At 44.8% G+C, this 23,546-nt stretch overlaps 2 protein-coding genes across 7 annotated transcripts; one reads left to right on the top strand and one right to left on the bottom strand.

Annotated features, from left to right (window-relative positions):
- Positions 1-137: 137 nt before the first annotated feature.
- On the bottom strand, positions 138-10,173 carry FAM228B (family with sequence similarity 228 member B). Of its 4 annotated transcripts, none has more exons than XM_013194563.3 (9): positions 10,025-10,171; positions 7,369-7,473; positions 6,388-6,507; positions 5,108-5,182; positions 4,313-4,510; positions 2,181-2,258; positions 1,704-1,791; positions 1,469-1,613; positions 138-317 (listed from the first exon to the last, which is right to left on the bottom strand). In XM_013194563.3, exons 1-9 carry the CDS (start codon positions 10,031-10,033, stop codon positions 278-280), a joined length of 858 nt encoding a protein of 285 aa, XP_013050017.3. In that variant the 5' UTR covers positions 10,034-10,171; the 3' UTR covers positions 138-277. The 4 variants fall into 4 exon arrangements, with proteins under 4 accessions (XP_013050017.3, XP_066851130.1, XP_047921682.2 ...); XM_066995029.1 differs by lacking the exon at positions 10,025-10,171 and adding an exon at positions 9,719-9,882; XM_048065725.2 differs by lacking the exon at positions 4,313-4,510 and having other exon boundaries at positions 10,025-10,173.
- Positions 10,062-23,178, top strand: TP53I3 (tumor protein p53 inducible protein 3). 3 transcript variants are annotated; one of them, XM_048065721.2, is made up of 9 exons: positions 10,062-10,200; positions 11,832-11,960; positions 12,911-13,048; positions 14,338-14,443; positions 18,571-18,713; positions 19,121-19,388; positions 20,623-20,835; positions 21,820-22,016; positions 22,769-23,178. In XM_048065721.2, the coding sequence occupies exons 2-9, from the start codon at positions 11,844-11,846 to the stop codon at positions 22,955-22,957; spliced, it is 1,371 nt and encodes a 456-aa protein (XP_047921678.2). In that variant the 5' UTR covers positions 10,062-10,200; positions 11,832-11,843; the 3' UTR covers positions 22,958-23,178. The 3 variants fall into 3 exon arrangements, with proteins under 3 accessions (XP_047921678.2, XP_013050014.3, XP_013050015.3); XM_013194560.3 differs by lacking the exons at positions 10,062-10,200; positions 11,832-11,960; positions 12,911-13,048; positions 14,338-14,443 and adding an exon at positions 17,370-17,676 and having other exon boundaries at positions 18,452-18,713; XM_013194561.3 differs by lacking the exons at positions 10,062-10,200; positions 11,832-11,960; positions 12,911-13,048; positions 14,338-14,443 and adding an exon at positions 17,671-17,819 and having other exon boundaries at positions 18,452-18,713.
- Positions 23,179-23,546: the final 368 nt, after the last annotated feature.

Here is a 23,546-nt window from a genome sequence, read left to right as displayed (position 1 = left end):
AGATGAAATACGTCAGACTCAGGAGCTGTAGCTATAGCCAGACCTGGGGATAACAGCAAGGGCTGGAACTGGAAATGATGGGAGCAGCGTCTCCTACCTTTCTTTGGCTGCTGGTAGCAGTAGTTCAGAAGCAGGTGTTTAAGACAATGAGTTTATTGCAGGTTTTTGGGAGACCTGGCCTGTTACCACTTGCTTTGGCAGATCTAACACACATTTTGCACATGGTACCTTCTGACGGCCCTGCTTGCCGCAGCAGTCAGCTGGAGGACCGGTGCCATCAGCTCTTGCTGTCTTTGTGGTGCTCCACAACTCGCTGCCTGTAAACAGAAACACAAACCATTGTCAGCCTGCTCAGGGCCAAGGCTGCAGAGCTCGGCACAGCTTCTTGCACTAGCTCTCTCCCACACTGAGTCACTCCAGGAAATGTTTGTCTTTGTGATCGGTTTTCCTTCTGGAACTTGCCGTTAGCCCATAATTGCTCCAAGCATTACACCGGAGAAGGCCTTGGGCATAAAACTTCAGGGCAGGGGCGGAGAGGAGAGTGCAGGCCTGGCTCTGGGAGGGCATCCAGTCCCCAATGAGCTTGGCTCTTCTTGTCACCTGGGAGCAAGCGTTAAGTGTTGCAGTGTAATGGCATAGCCAGAGGGCTTTCATAGAGGGGTGAATCAGAGCACCGGGACATGGGGAAAAAAAAAAAAAGTCAGCAACTAAAATTAGAAAAAAAAAAATCACTCTTCCCTGATCCTAAACACTTCTCAGTGCAGGCCAGCTAGGCCTTTCTGCTGTTTGCAGCTTAGGTAGCAGGGCAGCATTTCACTTTGCTTCTTCAGCTCAGAGAGCTGCAAAAGCTGAGACTTGCTGCAACCCCGTTTTCTAAACAGCCTTCAGCTGTAGCTAGAATACCCCAGGGAAGCCAGGTGACAAGTGCTCCAGCACAAGCACATACCCAGGGACTGTTTGGCAATTCATTTTGTCTTGTATCACATCCCCGAAGCATAAGTGAGCTCTACTGCATTTTGAGCCCAGAGGTCCCTTCTAACCTCAGCCACTCTGTGATAGAAGTATGACCCCACTTTGCTCCCAAAATCTAGAAAGTAATAGTTAAAAACAAATAAAAACCCCTCGAGACTATTAAATCCTTTCAGATCTTTCAGTGAAGCATCCAGAAGGTGTTCCATGGCTTGAACTGTAGGGCTGGCTCCAGGCTGCATACAGAAAACACAAGGAATCCTCCCCAAAAGCCACTTTACTTCAAGGCTTAGCTGTACATTAATCAGTGCTCTACATTAATATGCCCTGCTCTCCACTCCATGCCTGAGGGCTTTCCCTCCACCAACACTCCTTTCTCATGAAAAATACAGAATAAACAGCAGAATTCACCATAAAATTTCAGTTTTAGCCAAACAGGAGAGACCTTATCCGCTGTAACTGTCGTGCTGCCTCTCAAGATACACCCATTAACTCTCACCTCTTGGTCCGGTGGGCCTCGCTTGCAATGTAGGCTGACGGGATCTTCAGCCACGCCACAGCATCCATGCGCTGTCGGCTCAGAGGAAGCAGCGGCAGTTCTGCCTTGCTGAGCTCGTTCACCTCTCTGGCGGAGCACAGCCTTCCTGAAGGAGAGAAATGCTTCGTGTGAGCACCTGCTGCCACAAGGAAGGCACCACAAAGTGCTTCCGAGGGACGCTGATCATTTAAAGTACCTGTCTCGCACTGCTTGACAATGCCTGTCTCAACGAACTTTCGTTGAACAGCTTTTAACAGAGGGTCCTGCAAGGCTGGTATCGAAACCTGTGAGGGAGGCAAGGATTTCAAGGATTTTGTCTCAAAGTCAGACAAATGTGAGCTTCAAGGCTAGCAGGGAGGAGCGTCAACCTCATTTTTGATGGATAAGTAGCGTGGATTCACACCATGTTCCCAGTGAAAATCATTTTCAAGAACTCTTGAATTTAAATACAGTGGGAGCTGGTACCATAAAAATTAAGTTTTAGCAAGTACTTTACTAGGTAGCCAAATAGGAGAGACCTTATCCACTGTAACCGTTGTGCTGCCTCTTGAAAAACACATTTGTTCAACCAGCCTCAGAGCAGCAAGTCAGAAACAGGCTGCCTCCTCTCTAACCATTAACTTCCTGCAGTCACAGGGTGCACCTAAACCCAGGGCGTAACCAAGCACGGCACCTTCCAGCACTCTGTACTCCTCTGCAGGAGGAACGGGTCGTACTCCGACGGGTCATAAGTTTCCAAAGCCACATAGCCCTGCAGGAGAAGCGGGTAGAGGGTCAGGTCTCAGAAGCTTTTGGGGATAACACAGAGCATAGCACGAACGCAGCATGCTGGAGGCAGTAAAAAAAAAATAAAATGGGTTTCCTAATTTTCACACACCGCACCTCAGAAGGAAGGTGACTGAAGCATAGCAGGAGAATACCTACATCCATGTTAATTTCTTATAGGCATAAATATATTACAAGTGCTTGCATGAAGCATAAATAATTACAGTCTAAAGTGATAATTGCTACTAGGGCAGACTAAGTAATGTAAATTCTGTTCCAGGAGAAAGGTTTTGATAAGAGAAGGAAACAGATCTTAACAAGAAAAGAAAAAAAGTGACCGAGCCCCCACCAGCCTCATTTTTCCTTCAGATGAACATTTCCAGCTTTCCTGTGGACACAGTTTGCCAGGGGCCAGAGCAAGGAGGGAGCATCCAGCCCATGGCCCTCGAGGTATTGGCCTTGCATAGTTCTTTCTGGAGGCTGGCGGATGCGATTTCAATTTCAGAGTTGGAAACACCACACTCTGAACAGTTCGGGAGTGCTGCAGCACAAGTTCAGACCCCAAAAATGGGACCTACAGTGAGTTGAGGAGATGGCTTTGTCAATGAGGCCTGCGTGAATGAGGCCCCAAGCGCCTGTGCTGCTCCCAGATCCTCAGCAAGCACCTGGGCAGCGCCACAGGGTTTGAGCTCCCTGGAGCCTGGCAGTTCCCCTGGGAGCACACAGCTGCCACTCACCTTCTTCTTTTTGTTTCTGCTCCTGTAAAACTTCAAGCAGTTTCAGGCAGCCAGCTACTGCTTCTGAAGTGGGGAGGCGTTAGGGATGGCACCTGCTGGCAGCCCAGCACAGCTGAACAGACTGCCATCAGCTAACTGCGACCCCAAAGAAAAGCTACGACCAACCAGACATGGCCCTGGGGTAAGGAGGAGGTGAGACCGGGAGTCAAAAAGAGGCAGATTTAAAGCCAAAAAAGAATCTGAGCAAGTCATTGGAACAAAGGAGAGGCAAGGAGGGGAAGAAAGCCAAGGGGCGTGAAAAAGGAGGCAGAAAAGTGAGCAGAGAGAAAGACTGAGATGGAAGAACCTGGAAGGACAGCAGAGGGAAAAGAGTGTCAGAGGGCAGGAGGAGAATGGAGGAAAGGGTGGGAAGGCAGCTTTGGAAAGCAAGGGGCAGTGGAGAACTTGGAGGAATCGTCAGAAGGAACAAGGAGAGAGAGACACTGCGCTGGGGAGTCTGAGAGAAGAAAGAGAGGCAAAATGGTGGGAGACTTGGGGGAGGGAGTAAAAGGAGAAAGAGGGAAGAGAGAGAGAGAAGAGACTGGAGGTTTATCACCAGTGCTGTGCTCGTGTGGGGAGAAGAGCACGTCCCAGTACACCAGCCATGGCTTTTGGAGGGCACCCTGACCAGGCACAGGAGCTTTGGCTGACGCAGACCATGATACGGACAGTGCACACCCAACGTGTCCTAAACGCCAGGACCTCGGGAGCAGGACTGATTCAGCCCTTGGTCATTAAGTGCAGTTTAAATGCATGGGGCTTTCACATCAGACTTCTGAAAAATATACCATCTGCTGTCATTAAAATACCACGGCTCCCCCAGGGTTTTCATTTCTGGACGGTAAGAGCTTGTTTACAGCCACATAAATCCGCTGTGCAGCGGTTTCCATTGACAACAAAAGCATGCCCTATATATAAACCCGTTCTATCCCTGGGAGATGATCTAACTGCTCTTACTGCTCTAGGCGTGCAATCCCGCGATGCAGACAGTTGAGCCATGGAATCTAAACAGGGATGTGAAATTCAGAGCAAAACCAACAAGCATTTCATAGTCATTGCGATTTTTGTGAGTACTGCACACAGAGTGCGACAGCACCCGTGTGCTGGGTCTGTTCACCTGCATGCACACGGAAGGGAATTGCTGGTGTCTGCTCCCAGCTTTTTTTCTTTTATAAAGCTTGACCGGTAGCACTCAAAGGCACAAACATGTTTCACAGCCCTCTACAAGCAACTGCCTCCATGACAGAAATTTACTTCTTGATACCTTCTTTTTACAGTAGTTTAAATAGAGGGAGAGCTGTTCTTCCTTCCGTTTCTCTATCTCATCACTCGACTGGCTGTCCATCTTGTCCTCAATTTTCTGCAGCAGCGGCTCTGAAACATCCTCAAGCCATTTCTTGTAGAGGATCTCCTTCTTTCTCAGATTTAAGAAATCATTGTGCCTCAAATACCTGTCCACCTCCTAAGTGAAAGATGGAAAATAAAACCCATGCAGTGTGTTGGCCTAACACGTTAATGAGTCTGTGGGTGCAGCTGCACAGCGCGGCTAACCCGATCTCACTGGGCACTGCTGCCCTGCTCTCCATCCCCCTTTCTGCTCCTCCCTCCCTCCTCTTCCCACCAAGCTCTTCTTTGCCTTTTTTTCCTTTTTTTTAAGCCGTAGTGCAACACTGAAAACTACTCACTTTCCCCCCCCAAGGTTAGTGAGCTGAAACCTGTTCAGAGTGGAGGGCTGATAAGCACCACACAGTGCAAGAGACGCAGCGGGAGAAGGAGCTTCTCCTCCAGCAGGGGCAATCTGCTAGATCAGGTCAGCCCTCCTGGCCTTTACTCACAGGCCCACCCCTGAAACAAAAGCTGAAGAGAGAGGATTCTCAAACTCATATTTCGGGTGTTACCACTTCAGTCCCATCCTGAGGAGGTCAGAAGCCTGTGCTTCTATATTTAACTTTCCGAGAATACAGACAATCGACATTTTATCGCAGTTCACTGATGAAGAGAAAATATTTGACATGCAGGAAAGTACACAGCTAATGAGAAAAGAGAGATCACTTCTTACCCTCACAAAGTAATTTTCTCTGTCCAAGATGGCCTGAGCAGAAGTGATGATGCCTCGACTTTCATCAGGGGCTGCCTGACAAAACACCAACAAAACACATGAAGTAAAAGCAGGAGTCAGAACTACCTTTGAATTCAAAATAATTACTTGTGCTGCGACGAAAGGTCTATTACACCAAGGCAGGCAGCAGAAACACGGCCAGTGAGCCTTGCTCTGAGGAGTTGGGTTCAATGTGGCAGCAGCAATGTTTTGGAAGAGCGGGAGTGCAGGTGTTCCGTGGGAGCAGACCACACGTTCCTTGGCATGACTGCACTGCCACTGGCTCCTTGCCCCTGGCTCAGGCGTGCCCCGTGAAGGCAGCAAGGGGCACCTCTCCCCACAGAGGAAAACAGGTGGAAGAGGAAAGATAACAAGAAAAACGCTTCCAAAGCAGGAAACTGTCTTGTTTCTGCCTTGCTCGTGAATTTGTCTGCATCTTAAATCTCAGTGACTTTTGGGACATCAGCCAAGCTCTCCCTCTAGCATTATCCCCATCTTACTCTTTCTGAAGATGAACGTTAGGATACTAAAACACATTTTGAAAACAACAGCCCTTGAAATGCTCTGCTGTTGTAACCTGATTTTTAAACAGGTAATTTATTGCACCGTCCAGCTTATTAATTGCAACTCCAGCACCTAGTAAAGGAGCACAGGCAATACAGACCCAATTCATCTATCGTTTGTGGACGCAGTCCTTGAAGCAAGGCAGGGAGGACAAGGCAGGAACTGGCAAGGAGCATCAAAAAAAGGAGAAATCTGAATTTCAGGTGTGTATTAAGGCCCTTTCATCCTAATATCTGCAAAAAGTTGCATGTTATGATACACCTGACATATCTGCATCACTTAATCACAGGAGCTTTCTAAAACCAAGAGCTTCACAGCAGCAGGCAGGCCCAGACATCTCCCCGTGAGAAGAACACCAGCAGAACGCGCTCAGAGCACACACTGTGAGCAGGTGGGAACTTTGCCTTCAGGGTGACACAGCTCCGAAGCACCTGCACAGAGCTAGTCACAGGCTTGGTCAGGTTCTATGTGGAGACTTCCAGCACACTGAATCACATGGAACTCAATAAAGCTACCTCACAGGGATGCAAGGGCTCAATAAAACCCCCGGATTAATATTTTCAGAGTTCTTTGTTCTGCTTCCCAATGACAGAGATATCTCAGACTTACAGAACCTTGCAAACAACCCTTTTCCATTCCTCGCTTCAGACTTTCTGTTCTTATTCCTCCACTCATACCTTCACATGACTGAAGTCCTTCTGTGTCAGCCAATATTTGGTGGCATTCTTCTTCCCAAAGAGTCTGCTGCAGTCAAAAGTGTTTGCTGGGTTGCTCCTTGCTGGTGCTGAGGGGAACCTCTGGATAAAGGTAAAACAAGGGAAAGGTCTGCATAAAAAGTCAGCCAGCTTTATAGAGATCAGGTTCTTACCTAGGTTCCACAATCAAGCTACAAACTTGAATGTAACCAGAAGAAGTTCACCTAAGCTCTTCAGACCACGCTGCCCCACGAACAGCATTATTCCTCTGCAGGAACTGCAGCAAAGCATCCCTGCAGCCATTCGCAGGAAGCTTCAGGACAGGGGAAGAACATTTCACACACGTGAAACAGAAGCAATGGAGATTGGGATATCCCGATTTAGAACAACGATTTGAATGGTTTGGGCACTCTTCTTCAAATAAATATATCTATAGGTTCGATTCTGCAGTCAATTTAGGCAGCTCTTGTAATATCAGACTGCTGTTTACTGAGTCAGCAGCCTAGTCACATGTACCTAAGACAGGCTTAATGCAATAGCATTTCTGAATTTAGTGCTGCTGACCGGCACTAAATTTGGGTATTTCTCTGGAAGACTCACACAGGACTTGGATGCTAGATAGCCTTAACTTCCAACAAAGTGTCTGAAAGGACAGAGCACATGCATCTTCATGTGAGACACGTTTCTGAGCATGCCAAGGAGGGAGAGACAACAGCACAGGAATGTTCCTGCTAAGTGGGACTCTAATGGGTTCAGGCAGATGCCAGTGCCAGCCGTGGCAAGCAGAAGGACAGGCGAGGTGGCAGGCTAGAACTTCAGTGGGTATCAGGTGCTGTTTCCAAGACAGGAACTCAATTACACCCAAACGTCCTGCGTTCTCAATTGCAGGTCCTCGTTTCATGTGTCCTGAACTTTGGTTCTTCACAGCCGAATTTACAGCTGAAGGAACGCCGAGTCACTCACCTGCCACAGCTTCTGCTGCTCATGTTCTGTTACGGGTCTGGGGCACTTCGGTCTTCGCTGCCAGGGAGTCTCCGGGCTACTCACAGCACACGTTGTTGGATGAGTCTGGGAGAAGCATGAAAACACTCAGAAACGTCTAAAACCACCCCATAAACATGAAGAAGCTGATTTCCTTAGAATTCCAGACAAACAATGTTACAAATCTCAGAAGGAATTCTACCTGCTGCCAGCCCATACCAACAGTGTTTTTGTATCACAGTAAGTTAAACGGAGGGAGACGAAGTATCAAGTTTATGGTCAGATACTCCCTCTGAGAGTAACTGTCTCTTCTCATCTCCACCGTAAATGGACAGTAAATTTTGTTTCAAGGAACAAAGTGATTCACAAATTACTCCAGAATGCTTGCCAGCTTTGAAAACGGTTCAGTCATCAAATTCCACCTCCTTTTACTTCTTTCCTTTGTGCTTTTTTCAATTATGTAAAAGTGATTTTCAATAACCACGACATTCCACCACAGGGATAGCTGTATTTTAGTGGCTTTTAAAGTTCTAGCAGATGAAGCTTACACTAAAGTTCTGATACCAAGCCAGGAAATTCCATCTCCTCTATTATATGTGTACCAGGACATTTGGATTGATTTATAACAGGGTGACAGTAGAAATGCGGAGATAAAATGGCCTTTACAGGAATTTCTTTTTAAAATTCTACTTATTTCAGATTCACTGGAGAGACCGTGCTTCCAGGAAATGATGTATTTACAGAACTATTTAGGCAAAAAGTGGCCCAAAATAAAAACCTGTTCTATTATGATCAGACCTGGGAATATCTCTGACTAACTAAAATGATTGCTGGATACACCTGCATCGCAGTATGCTGTCAGCAGGATTAAAAACCATTTTTTAAAGGTTTCTCTTGCTTCGTGAGTTCTGTTCAGCAGGGCAGAATGTTCTCCCATCTGCTCAAATCCACACATAGGCTCTGCCTAAACACAAGTTTTTGCAGAAACTTTTGGAAGATAGATTAATCACTTCTGTGAGAAAACGTAAGTATCCTTACGCACATGCCTCAGTCCCCTCAAAAGCCCCTGTTCTGACAAAAGCCTTTAAGAGAAGCTGCCCTGCAGGCTCGGAGTCATAGAACCACAGAATCTTCTAGGTTGGAAATGACCTTCAAGATCATCAAGTCCAACCATACTTAACTTATTAAATAATATTACTTATACGTCAACTTACTATCTAACATGTAATTACCATGTCTAACAGGAATAAAAAGTAAAGCAAGATTACTTTTGTTGCTTGTGTGTACAGATAAAATCCTTACAGACAGAAGAATTAGTAAATTTGCTAAGTAAAAATCCACATGCTCATGCATTTTTTTTCCTCATAACAGAAATGCTGTTTAAATTAAAGAAACTTACATATCAGAACATACTGGTGTGAGGATTCTGCTATATTTAATGCATAGAGAAATTTTTTGAAAGGGTTTCCTTCAAAATCTTCTGTTGTTCATAAGGCCTCCAGCAACCTTAATAAAGATATACCACTGGAATTTTTAGTTAATTCTAAAGTGATGTAACCAGCATGCTAGTACTTCTTGTTTTTTTAAGACCAAGTCATGCTGTTGAGCTGTGAGGTACAAAAAGGAAGGGAATGCTCATCTCCCAGGGAAAGAACTGTCCCGCTTCCCAAATCTATATGCAAATAACAGGGGGGAAAAAAAGTACTTAGTACTCGGAGCAAAATCATCTTGTTACACATCCAACATCCACAGAATGCTCAGCTGCTATTTCTTAAGATATCTTTTACACCTATCCTCGTCCCCATCTCCTCGTCACACAGGGGTGTCACCCCTTGCGAGCACAGCTGGGCACCTCTCTTGGTGGCTCTGTCCCCCCTTTTTCCTTCAGGTGCCTGGAGGAGGAGGGCAGGAGGGGAACACCAGCCTCTGGGGCAAACAGGGCGCAAACCTACAAGCAGGACCTGGTAGACTGTGCATGAGATTTAGTGAATCTGGCATTTTGACATGATTTGAAACCTTGCCAGTTTCAGGCAGACAACCTGGACTGCTGGTTTGTGACAGAAGGAAAAGCATTAAAACAGACACTGTGCAGGCATCTGGAGGGCCCACAAGCACCTCCACCACCTGGTCCCTCCACTGGCTGGGGACATCAGTGACTGAGAATTCCTGGATCCCCTCAGGGCCACAAGGGCAGAACTGAGTCCCAGCACACCCCTGCCCCGCAGCCTCCTGAGCCCTGAGGCAAAGCCCAAAGCCTGAGGCAAAGCCAGGTCAGGACAGCAGCACCCCAAACACCCCTCGCCGGGGCATCCCAGAGTGGAGGACCCCTCACCAGCCTCATAGAGGTGACCCCCAACGCTAGGATCCGCTCACAGGCCCCAGGGAGGCTCGGGTCAGCCGCCAGAAGAGGCGAGGACGGCAGCCATTGCCGCGCCTCAGGGCAAAACCACGGCTCCCTCCCCAAAGGAAAATGGCGGCGCCCTTCGCACCTCAGAGCCGCATCACACACACACACACCCTTCCGAGTCCTTCCGCCTGAGAAAATAGTCCCTCCCCACTACCTCCCGCCTTTCGGAAGAGGTGGGACACCCCGCACGGGCAGCGGCCCGGCTCGCCCGGCCCCAGGGCAAGCACCCACCGGCGCCATTCCCGGCTGGAGCGAGGCGAGGCGGGGCCGGGGAGCGGCCGGATCCCTCCGCGCCCACCGCCCTCACAGCCCGTGGCAACGCCAACCCGGCCCCCGCTGACACGGGGTAGCCGCCCTCAACCAATCAGAAAGGGAGCGCCCCGAAGGCTGAGCCAATCAGAAACCGGGTAGGCTACCGTCCGGGAGCGGGGGGCGCGGTTGCCATGGCAACACCTCAGCAGGGAAGGCGGGCGGGGGTCGCAGCCTCCTGTCAGCCAGGGCCCAAGGGGAGGCTCTTGGAGGGGTCCCCAGCCCCCCGAGCCGCATGCCCCTCATGCTTTCTCGATTTTAAAGTCAAATGCGTCCTCAGTACTCAAAAATTATTAATAATTGCTGGCCCGATGTCCCTGTGGCAGGCCGTTGGCTACGCTGATAAGCCTGACAGCTTTCCTTAGTTGTGATATTAATGTGATTTCCACCACCCTCACATTAAAAAGTAAATAAAACCAGATTAAGTAGCAATAAAACTGCCAAGTTTAAACAGAGTTAATGTTTATTAAATTCAAAGATTTCATACATTTCATACAGCTGAGAGAGCTGGGGCTGTTCAGCCTGGAGAGGGGGAGGCTCGGGGGCATCTCGTCAATGTGTACAGGAGCTGCAAGGAACACAGATCCAGGCTCTTTTCCGTGGTGCCCAGTGCCAGGACAGGAGGTTAAGGCACAACCTGGAGCACAGGAGGCTCCCTCTGACCACCAGGCAGCACTTCTGTGCTGGGCAGGTGGTGGAGCCCTGGCACAGGCTGCCCCGGGCTGTGGGGTCTCCTCCTTGGGGATCTTCACAAGGCATCTTCTCATTCTCTGATTCTGACCTCATGAAACTAAAGGGAAAAGCTGGAACTGAAATACAATTTATGCCATGTCTGTACTCTAGTGCTGTCAAAATACTAGTTTTCTACTGATTAATTATGATTTGAGCACAATGGCAGTAATAGAATTTTACTATTTTCTCAAGATTTAACCAGCATCTTGTGCAACCCAAGAAAAGGGTCTGGGGAGACCTTGTATCAGCCTTCCAGTACCTAAAGGGGGCCTACAGGAAAACTGGGGAGTGACTCTTTGTCAGGGTGTGTAGTGATGAGACAAGGGAGAATGGCTTTAAACTAAAAAAGAGGAGATTTAGATTAGTCATAAGGGAAAAATTCTTTACTCTGAGGGTGGTGAGGCACTGGAAGAGATTGCCCAGTGAAGCTGTGGGTGCCCCATCCCTGGCAGTACCCAAGGCCAGGCTGGATGGGATTTGGGCAGCCTGGGCTGGTGGGAGGTGTCCCTGCCCATGGCAGGGGGGTTGGATTTAGATGATCTTTAAGGTCCCTTCCAACCCAAACCATTTTATGATTCAATATTCTAAGATTTTTGCTGCTTATCCAGACAGCCAGAGATATACCATGAGATAAATGTAGGGTTTACTTCCAAGCAGCACCCTTGTGGAGCTGCACTGACCCAAAGGTCTAACAATAGCCATGCTAGTGCTGAGCATTTAAAAGAAAATGGTTTTTGTTTCAGGCCAAGCCTGGCCCAGAAACCAATACTTCACACCCCAATTTCTGCTCTGATCTGCTGGTTGTAGCAAGTTTTTTTCTCATTCCTTAGTGTTCTGCTGTTCTCTGTTTTTTAGGATTTTTTAATTTTGTTATTTTTCTTATCTGAGGCTTAGCATTACTTCTGCTTAAATTCCTAAATTCTCCATGGAGAAAGACCTGGTTTCCAATATAAGAGGAGAGGAGAATGAACATTTATACATCTCTTTCTTTTCACAGAACAGATGGAAAATGAACCAACTTCAGGCTTTGTTGAATGGCAGTCTTATCAGAACAAAGCACGTGGAAAATGCAGCTATTATCAACATAAATGAAAGAAAAGTCTGTGCATCAACCTTTGGCTTTTATGTAAGGGATGAAAGAGTGTCCTGGGAAGTGACAGCAGCGGTAGAAACTCCAGGAATCTAGAGCACAAAGTAGTGATCATGTCAGGGAGTTCTGCACTGTACTAACGGGACCAGCGGCTTCTTTCAGACTAAGAGCTTGAGTTAAATGGGTACAGCCTAGCTGCTGCTATGAGAGCTACCTTCTGAAGTTGATTGCTAATTTCACATCTTTGATCTTTGGAAGAAAGATGCCATTTAACTGGCATTTTCAAGGGGTTGTTTTTAAGCACTTGCACTCAGTGATCCCCCCTGTGCTTGTAAAGGAGATGTTCTTAGGTCCATCTGCTGGCACTGAGACGTGCTGCTGTGGCACGGCCGTGTCCATACTATCACCTCTAAACAGAGAGGCTCTACCAAGTTGCTTCTGGGGAGCAGTCCTGACCCATTCTCATTCTCCAGACTGTGCCTGGGAATTGTTTGCAAAAGTGCTTGCTGGCCCAGGGCAAATCTGTAGGTGGACTGTTATAACAGTACCCAGAAGTACCCAGCTCCTTGACAATTGTAGTTTCCTGGTATAGATGTAGTTTATCTGTTTTCACTGTCTATCAGCTGATAAACAGAGCAGAATAACAGCACTTCTGCTCGTATTGTATTACATGATAAGGCTGAGTCCTACCCTGCATCGCCTTTTAACAGAGGGCTCCAGTCACCACTGGGTGTATTAATTCTCTAGGGAAGTGCTGGTGAGTAGTGGGACTGCACAGATAGTACCCATAGATTAAGCAGATTGTTTCAAATGGGATGTTGGAAACACAGTGGACTCTATAGAAACTAGGCTCAGTTTTGATTTTTTTTCACTCAAAAACATCTTAATTTTAAGTGAACTATCGAAGAGAGTGGGAGGGTGGAGAGCTGTTCATCATTGCAAAGATGTACCCTTTCGGTCCGTAACACTGTGTTGTGTGAACATAGGTGCCACCAGAGAATGCCATAAACCTGATCTACGCTTTCTACAATAACTTAATGCAAGTTAGAAGGGAAGGACTCTACTTCAAGCAGAAGCACTATAAATGTGTCCGAGCAGATGAGTATTCCATCTATCTTAAAAATGTACGTTGACAAGAGCTATGGCAGTCCTGAAAACTTTGGAAGCATCCTTTTTCTTTCACTGCCTGGTTACATGAATACCTTAACACAAGCTGAAAGCCTCCACACGCTTCTTTCCTTCTGTCTCTTAATATCACCTTGCCAGCAGTGGAATTAAACAGCTAACACCATTCACTTCAAGCTAATCAAATTATTATTTATTCTTCATCAAACAAGAAGGTTTTATCCATGCTTTTCCTGGCACAGCCACATGCCTTTAGAGCAAGCAAGGCATTAAGCTGTATCAGTATGAGCTCTCTCTTTTCAGCTGTGGGCAAATGGAGATGTAAAACTTGGGTGGGATGCTTGGAGGGCACAAGTTTGGTGACACTGGTGGCCATATTTCAGTGGAGCATTTATACTCTGTACCTCAATACTTGCATTAAAATTAGAAGTGTAGCCCCCGTGTTTAGTCTATAAACTATCTGCCTTTCACTTTCAGTTAAATGTTCCTTCTTTAAACTGTTCTGGTGTTTCCCTGGCGCTAAATGGTTCCTGCATGTGTGCATTTATGCGAATATATACATCCCTGCATGTCCACCACACATCCCTAGCACCAGCTGCAGTGCCTGTTCGACAGAACTGTTAGATCAGCTCACCTCGTGGGATGCCAGCCTCAGTCATTCACCTCCGAAATACAGAAACTGAAGCTGCATGCTCAGGATGGCAGTATTTTGTTATTACTGCTAAATCGCACAGTCTGAAGTAGATATATCCAGTGAGTGTTACTGGGGTCTTCTTAACTCTTCCCCTCCCCAGTAAAGCCATCCTTGAAACGAGCTGAGTAACCTGCAGAAAAGGCTGAGCTGCTTTTAAATTTGGACCCCCGTTCAGAAAACATGCAGTACTTCTCAGTGTCTTTTTCCAGTCATTATTACAAATCAGTGAGGTGGAGTTTGGGAGTTAGGGTTCATAAACACTTATGCAATTTCATATAAATACCTATTTTACTTGCATTTATTACTGCTTTTGCATATGACTGAGCACTACGGTAAAACTTCTTCAAAATGCTGCGCAGTAATACATCAGTCATTGGAAGTGAGAATAGGCAATACAATAAAAACATTTGAGTGACTTGTTTTAATAGTCAGCAGTCTTCAAAACACGCATGGACGTGTGTTGTCTGCATCATGGCTTAGGCTTTGAGAGAGTATTTGAGCAACGAAAAGGTCTGTAATTAGCTCAAATTGTAAGGCAATATGTATGCACGTGTATATTTTCAGAACCTTGTGCCATTTTTCTGTATTATCCAGCCAGATGGAGGCCTGATAGCTGTGAAGACCAACGCTTTCATCCTGATTGCTACTTACAAAGTGGGCATGTATCCCAGCGTGTGCGTGGAAGCTGTGGAGAAACTTGGTAAGAGAAATGAATGCATCTATGCGCCTCCATGTCAGTGTTTCATTTACTGGCTCTGCTCTCGCACACAGCGTCAAAAATTAATCTGACAAACTACCAAAATCTTGGGAATTGAATACAGGCTTGGGTTATTCCTGCATGGCTAAACCCTCTCCAGTCATCACATCCCACGTGTTCCAAAGCCTCCAGGGGTGTGAACAGGTTGCAGAATGCTCTCTTGCCTTGGCCTTTGTGGGACAAGTTTTCTGTTAGTTACACTTGAAGACAGTGGGACCTGACAGCCACATCTCATTGACCTCATACGACTAATCCTTACCCAGCGTCTTCTGCACACATCCTTTGGGCATTATCTTTGATATTCTGATTCCCAGCCCACTTCTTCAAAGACAGTTTTGCTCTCTAAGGGTATCAAACTTTCCTTCTCTGCCTAGTCACCTTTCCTACATGTGAATCTTGAGACATCATGAAGTTTTGTTTCCTCTCTCATGCTTTGTGCCACAGTTACAAAGTACCTCTTCTCTAACAAAAGTGCCCATTTCCTTCCCTCTTCTGCCAAAGTTTCCTTTGTGTGCCCTCTCAAGTTTCTCTCTCTTGGGTTCAGTGTGTTAAAGGCTTAGTGTTACCATCTCTTTGTTCCCCATTTGAGAATATTGCAAAACTCTGCAGGCAAGCTGCAGAATCCCGATAGCATCTCAAACGTAGTTTTCTCTTTGGGTGGAGGTGCTGGCAAGGATTAAACCAGGGAGATAAATAACAGTTACACATCTTATTGCTGTAGTATATGGCTGACTATATCAAGTATACAATCATTCTGTCACATCATCCAGATGGATAAAATGCACGAGAGCTGATAGCCCTGCTGATATAGCGTCAGCCTCAATAGCCCTGAGTTTCAGTGTGGAGACAGAGGTATTTCTAAGGAATATTTTTTAGACCAACAAGGTCCATCTTAACCTTTGGATATGCCCATCTCATTTCCCTGAATAGGAATGAAATTCTAGACCCATTTTTCTCCTAGCATTTGTTCCTCACTTAGGTGTCTACAAGTAAGTGGAAATAACTTGTGTTTTGACTAAGCTTTTTTAGTCTGGAATGAGCTATAAGACTGTCAGTAATAAATTCTTCATCAAACCTTTTTCAAAAGGTTTTTGTAATTTGAAAGCTATGATCAAGAGCAGTTTTCGTGAGTAAAGTCTAAAGTCTAGTCAACATGTTTGCAGGGCCAGACTTCCAATAGTTTTGACAATGCACATATTTTGGAGTTCTTGCTGTTCTGGATGATTTCTCTCTGAAGAGAAAACAAAATGGCATTACCTTTCTTTGCATCTGAAGAGAGATTTCTGCAAATGACTTAAGTTTAAAGTGGTCAGTGTTTATTCTGTAGAACAGGTAATACCTCATGAACATATGTACCAGTATTTTTAATGTGCAGCTGTAAATGCTGATATCTGTTCTTCTGATTACAGGCTGAGGTGGATCTGAGCTTGAAAAAAGTATCTCTATTACAGCAAATCTGTGTATGACTTTAATCATATTTTACTGATTGTATTTTATTTGCTTATTTTTCATTTTTTATTTCCTTGTGTTCTTATAGCAGACTACTTTAGAGACAAGGGTAGCTGAATCAGCAGAAACCTTGAACTTCATCAAGCTCAGAAGGAAAACAAGTATAGATGTTTGATGCGTTATCCAACTCCAGCAAGCACCTGCTCTTTTACCACACTCCAACTGCAGAGCGAAGGCTGTTTCCCCATTTTTTTTTCAAGAACTCTCGAAGGTTCACAGCTCCCAAGAGGACTACCTTATGCATGCATCACCCAAGTTTTTAAATAGAATTGAAAGTGATGTCCTCAAGATTTGGCTTAGGATGCTTTCCTTAATCTTTTGAATGTTGTCTTTTAACCTGTTTCTAGATAAGAAAAGTATTCATCTCCCTGAGCAAAGTAACTTCGCTCAGAGCATTTCTCTCAGCTATGTAGCATCACAGACCCAAGGGACTAAGGAAATTGTTACATTAACAGATTTTCAGTTTGCCCTGCATGCCCTTGAATATTGGAAATAAAATACATTTTTCACATCAGTTTGCTCTGTCACTGACTGTTATAGAAAGTTATTTTAATCTGCAGTAGACTGCAAAGCTCTGTGAGAACTGGGGAGGAGGGACAACGTTCCTACCAGGCTGTAATCAGACTGTGTATGTTGTAGGACATCAAATAATTCTCATTTGGGTGAACCCCTTACTGTTCAGACAACAACTGAGCTATTTCACCAGCTGAAGACCAAGTTCAGGAAGACCAGGCCCCATGATCTTCTCATCTGCAGAAACAAATTAGCTACTAGCCCTTGGAGTCGTGTGAGAACAAAATATTTTTGTTATATTTGTTTCTAAATTAATTTAGTTTCAAATAAAAGTTTAAGTGTCTGAATCCCAAAATATCCAAATCAATAGGAAAAGAAACCCACAGAAGAATCCCACACATGGGCAGCCAGATGAAAAATTATATCATTTTAAAATGCTTTGAAATGTCAGTTTTATTCCCTGACAACTCCCAAATACTCGAGAGCTGGCAGCTAGGATATGGAGAAAGGCATAACCTGATGGGAAATGGCAAAGCTCAGCCAAGAGGTGAGAGCGGGCAGCCGAAACAGCAGGTAGAAATGCCGCGGGCTGACAGACACGAGCCAGCAGACTTAGAATGCTGCGGTCTCAAAGGAAGGGGAGCAGACTAAAAGCCTCCTCAGATGGAGCATGAGGGCTGTCACAGCCCAACGTGCCCTTAATGCAACCTAGGTTAATCCAGCCTCAGCTATCCAGAGTCCAGAAATCCAAGCAGAGGTTCAGTGCTTTGCCCAGGAAGCTACAGACACACACCCTGCAGATCCGTGCTCCGCCAGCAGTAGGGTAAAAGCACCAGACCAAACCTCCCTGCGTGCTGGGGGGTGTGGGCGATCTCCACCTCGATGCCAAAGGGAAAGGCTGATTTCTGCTATACCTGTGGAATAAACCAGGTCCGTGGGGAGAAATAATTGGTGAAATATTTCAGGATTTCTGACTCCGCTCACGTCTTTCCCTCCAAGGAAAACACAACCTCTTCCGATTCCACCCCGTGACTTGCCGAGGAATAGCAGGTTGCAGAGCCTGGAGAGGAGGAAGCGGGGCCAGACTCTGCTCCCAAGGACAGCCAGGGCTGCTGCCAGTGCAGAGGAGCAATTCCTTTCATTACAGGAAAAAGGTGGGTCACAAACCGTGCTCAGGAACCACGGATCTCCTTAAAACTTGTTTCGGGCCTCTGCTGGCAGATCTGACAGCTTGGAGGTGTCGTGCTTGGAAACTCGGTTCTCAGCTTGTGCATTTCCCTGTGCATTTGAAAGCAACGTAGGTATTCATACCGTCACTACACTTTTTTTTTTTTTTGGTCTTTTGGTGGGTCTGCTTCTAGCAGCAAAGCATTCAGACAAATGCAGTTTAGTGCACTGATGGAAGAGGGACAAAAATGTTTTTAGTGTGTGATTTTTAATTGACTACATTTGAACAGATTAAGTGGGGGGAAGACCTGTTACAGGGCGGTACCAGATGGATTTCCCACTAAATTTTTGTGCTAATACACACAAACGTGGGACCGGATTGAGCTGTTTAGCTGAAAACAACAGCCAGCCAGTTGAAGAATTAAATGCCTTAAAGTTGTATTTTATGCAGATAGTTGGCAGCAGTTGTTTATTCAGCATACAACAGCCATAGAGCACCACCCTGTGGGGATTTATGCTCCTGGGGTTTCAAGTTTATCATTCCACACCTCCAGCCTTATAACAAATGATTAAGTAAGCACTAAGGTCATCGTGCAAGTGATTTTACAGAGGTCAGTCACGTATTCCACTTCCTTGAAGAGGGCCTGGTTTGCCCTGCACACATCTTTGGGCAGCAGACCTATATGGTGTTCGTACACTGCAAAGTATAGGAACAGACTTTACCATCGTGATTCTCTCTTCTTCCTTTCTGCGTCCACCCAGGGGAGATTGCTCCAGATTTGACTTTGCCAGGTGGAAAAGGGATTGACATCGCAGCCTTATCTCAACAGCTGCTGGTGGCAAAGCCGAGGAGGCCAGAAACTGTCTGAGGAGATTTTTAGAGAAAATGTTGGCAGCCCATTTTGATTGCCCAGGGGGGCCAGAAAATCTGTATGTGAAAGAAGTGCTGAAACCACATCCAGGAGAAGGAGAAGTTCTTGTGAAGGTCTCTGCGAGCGCTCTGAATAGGGCTGATTTACTCCAGGTATGTGTATGTTAAGCAGGTTTATGTATCTGAAAACTACACCAACTTTTCAAGTCCCCATTTGAAGTCCTTACAAATCAGAAGAATTAAAAGAGATCGGGCCTGGTGAGCATTTGTATCTGAGACTTCAAAGGAAATCTTCATAGGGCTAAAAGAAGAGATGTCTCTTGATTCAGTAGGTAAATGCTTTATTTATTTTTTTAAGAATAAAATATACTTAGTAATGAAACAAGAAGCATTGCCAAAGGATAGAAGATCCTTAAATTGCTGAAACATTTACATAGTCCAAAATCAGGATGAAATAAAAAGGCAATTAAGTAGGAGGCATGCAAATAAAATATCGCAGGTCATTACATTCATTGATGTGTGGCTTCTCCTTCCCTACCCTCTCTTTTGTTTTGTTTTAGAGGAGAGGGAAGTATCCTCCCCCCAAAGGAGCAAGTGATATTTTAGGCTTAGAAGCAGCTGGAAGTGTGGCTGGGCTTGGACCTGGCTGCAAGGGCCAGTGGAAGATTGGCGATGCAGTGATGGCTCTGCTCTCCGGAGGTGGCCAGGCAGAATACGTTACGGTACCCGAAGGCTACCTGATGCCAGTTCCAAACGATATGACTTTTATTCAGGCTGCAGCCATTCCTGAAGCCTGGCTAACAGCCTTTCAGCTGCTGCATTTTGTAGGTGAGAGGTGCATTTGCAAATCTGTCCCATCAAAACAGCTCGCCTTCATTTCTGTTATTAAATCCTCTCTTTGTTGCCCCTATCTGAATGCTGTTTGCCTTTGAAAACCCTTTTCTCTGTCACTCACATGGGCCTTTTACTTATCTGGCCAGACCCAAATTCTGAAATCTTGACCACAAACATACTCTGCTGACTGCGTATTTACAAGGAAGGATATGGAAAGATGGCCAGTTTTTTTCTTTTCATCTGTGTTTCTCAGCTTGAATCGTGATTTCCAGTAAGCCTAAACTCTGAAATAACTTACATGTTCTGCAAACAACTGAATACAAATCCTACTTGTAAAGATTTGTCTTCACTGCAAGCATGACCATATCGTGAATTTTCCTCACTAATAGCATTGTGGAATTACAGTAGACAACATCTGCTTGTACCTTGCTTCACAGAGATGTTAACTGTACGTAACATGCCCTCTGAGCTGATTTAAGAAAGGCATAAGCTTACACTCCTCGTTTTTAAAATGTACTACAGAGGCACTACTAATAGCACTTTTCAGGTCTTTCTTCAGTTGACAGATACCCTTCTTCTATCCTTTTCAGCAGTGGTACTTAAAAGCTATAATAAAGAACATGAGTTACAAAGAAGTATCTTCCCTCACTACCACAAATTCAGACTTGATTCGAGCTGTGTTGCTTCCAGTGGGTCTGTACTCAATTAGGATGATGTCCCCAGGACTACTAGGTGCCCCACTTCCAGTAGCAATCAGTAGGAAACAAACAAATGCATTAGGGCAAGGTGTAGATGGTAAGATGACAGGTAGAACTGGTCCTCAACAATACCCGCCATTTGTGTAGCATTTTTCCACTACTAAGTGCCTGGTATTAACTCAATGAATATTATTAACATTCTACTGGCAGCAGTGGATGGTCCCAGTATAAAAAGGCTGGCAGCTCTCACCCTGGCAGCTTTGTCATGGTTGCTCACCACTGGACAGGACCCAGCTAATGTCATTCCACTGAAGTCAGTAGAATGGAGTCCTGTTTGTACACTGTGAGTTCTGTTCATTCTGGATTTGTTTATTTTATTAAGTATATGAAGATATAAACAGTACACAGTTGACAAAGGCATCTCTTTCAGCTTTCAATATTTTCATCTATTCAGTATTTTCCACCTTGATCATGTTTTACTCCACTTATAAAACCAACAGGGCAATCATTTCCCTTATGTCCTTGTTCAGGTAAAATACAGAAGGGGGAGAGAGTGTTGATCCATGCCGGAGCTAGCGGCGTTGGTATGGCAGCCATTCAGCTGGCAAAACTGGCAAAAGCTATTCCCATCGTGACAGCAGGAACTCAGGAGAAACTCAAAGCGACAGCAAACGCTGGAGCAGCTGCAGGGTTCGACTACAAAAAGGAAGATTTTAGTGAAAAGGTCTTGGCGTTCACCCAAGGTAAGAACCTTTGAGTGAAAGGCAGAGTTGAGGAAGAGAGTGTACCTCCTAAAGCATATGCACATCACTCAATTTCAACCGGGACTTGCCATCATCTTTTCAAAGAGACCAATCTTGCAGAGAGGCATGATTCACTTCAAATTTTTCATGTTCCCTTTGGTGCTGAACAGGATGGGAATCCAGCAGTATTGAATCTGCTTTATTATGGATAGGGCCTAAAACAGATTTTGACAAGAAAATGCAGAAAATCTTGTGCCTTCCTTTTCCCAAAAATAAGTTCCTGGCCAATTTCCATACTGAGTTACTAAATCCTGCTCTATTTCAATTCTATGCAATGTTCTTCCCTTCCTGTCCTAAACTCACTTTTCAGTACTGTAGACTACATTTTATCTTAGAAGTGATTTATTTCAGCTGAACTTGCAAAAATCACCTCGCAGGTTAGAATAGCAATTCTGTAATCAGTGGTCAATTTAGCAAGGAGGAAAGATGTCACCTTAATGAAGGAATAGACAGTAAGGATCCTGTTATCCTGTTCAGCCCAACAATGTAACTTTCCTTAGTTTAATTGGGCTCTGTTTTCTGCATGGGCTCCCTTTGGCTTCATGTTTATTTGTGGCATAAAAATTGTGCCGATATTATTGTTGCGTCTACAAGGAAGTGTAGCACTTGTATTTGTGTCTGAATATGGGCAAAAAAACTCTTACAGTTCTCTTACAGTTAGAAAAAATAGCTTTTATAAGCATTTGAGGCAATTTGTGACAGGGTTTGTATCTGTTATCTATAATGATTCATTTTTAGTGCCTGATGCTAGGATTCTTTACAAATCATTGTGCCAATTCCTAATTTCAGCAGAAGGATTTAAATAAGAATTGCAAGATTGATTCTGTACCTACAGAGAATAAGGTTTTAGTTTCACCTGAAATTACCCTACCTTTAGTGCAGCTCAACTATAATTGCTGATTTTTTTTTCTGTTTCTACTTGAGGTTCTGGAGTAGATATTATTTTAGATTGTGTTGGTGGCTCTTACTGGGAGAAGAACCTCAACTGTTTGAGTACTGATGGACGGTGGATTATTTATGGACTACTGAGCGGAGGTGATGTCCATGGAGATTTGCTTGCAAGGCTGCTTTCCAAAAGAGGGAGCATTCATACAAGTCTATTAAGATCACGAGACAAGGAGGCAAGTAATAATTATCAACAGTGTATATAGTTTGATCTTAAAATATATGGTAGTTTTGAGATCTTTCTTATGATATCAGCACTAAAACAGAATCTAATGCATTATTACTAAAAAAAAGCGTTACCTTGAACTATCTCTACAAACTTTAGAAAACATTGCAAAATTAAGTTACATTTTCCCTTTTCTACTTGTCTGAGATGCTTCCCTTTTCTAACTACTGCCACAGAGGTATGATACGCAAGACTTTTTAATGTACTTCATGAGTACCATAATTTAAAGGTTTGTTCTAAGAAACAAAACTCAAGTGATTAGATGACTCAATCAAGTCTGGGGGAGGGGCAGAGAAAAACCTCCATTAAGTCACCTACAGACACACTTTTCAAAGTCAAGACCAAGTTTGATTCCACGTTATGTGGAAATTTCTCAGTTATTACAGTAAAAAACACCAACATAGAGCTCTAGGATAGACTTTGTCCATAATCCAATACATAATATTTTCAAGGACCTTACCAGTTTGAGTTTTAAATGGTTCTGCACTGAGCTTTGGCCACTTGTTTTGGAGAAGCTCATTCCCTTAAAATACAGTTCATCTATAAATAGGCTTTCTTTTCACTAGCAGTTTATACCTTCCAGATGTTTACATGTCTATGAAATATCTGAGAATTGTATACATTTTGCATGCTGTGTTTAGAGATACTTCTGGGAATGAAACGACTAGAAATAATCTTCAAAATACTTTCATTTTTCTTCAGTATAAGGAAAAGCTGGTGAAAGCCTTCACAGAAAACGTGCTGCCGTATTTTGCCCGAGGAGCCTCCCCTTGCCTCGAGCCATTTGTCAACAGCGTTTACCCTCTGCATGAGATCGCAGAGGCACACAGGGCAATGGAAGAAAACAAGAATATTGGCAAAATTGTTATTGAAATGCCTGTTTCAACTTAAAATTCAACTTTAAAAAAAAAAAAGTGTCATTTTAAAAAAAGATGAAACTACTGCTGTAGTTACTCGATGGGTAGGAGCATTATGGATGTTGTAAAAGCAGAGATTCAGCAATGTCTGCTTCCCTATCTGGAATGATTTATTGTGGAATGACTCAAAAAAACGAGGCACAAAGCAAGGCCTTACAGGACACATTTAATAAAAAGACTCACGTTGCTGTGAAAGGACTCTAATGTTTTATTGTGGAAGGACTCAAAAGAACGAGGCATAAAGCAAAGCCATGCAGGACACATTTAATAAAAAGACTCATATGCAGCTCCAGCGTTATGCCTTGAACCCGTGAGCAAAAGGCGAAAAAAAACATTTATTGCTCGCCAGAGCTCCACAAGCCACAATGAGGCCGCTGACGGCGAGCTGCGCTAAAATGGCCGCCCTCCCCTCAGGCGGCTGTGGGCTCCTAGCGCTGATAGCGTAGCGGTACGCTCCTTGCGTTACGTCTCTCGCGTCGCATCGTTTACGTTACGCCCCTTGCGTTACGTCTTTTGCGGTGCGCCGCTCACGTTACGTCGCTCGTCTTACGTCGTTTGCGGTA

Source organism: Anser cygnoides, chromosome 3, assembly GCF_040182565.1.
Source record: "Anser cygnoides isolate HZ-2024a breed goose chromosome 3, Taihu_goose_T2T_genome, whole genome shotgun sequence".
In the NCBI taxonomy this organism is placed as follows: domain Eukaryota; kingdom Metazoa; phylum Chordata; class Aves; order Anseriformes; family Anatidae; genus Anser; species Anser cygnoides.
Note: the sequence above shows the minus strand (reverse complement) of the source record. Positions and strands in the feature narration are given on the sequence as shown.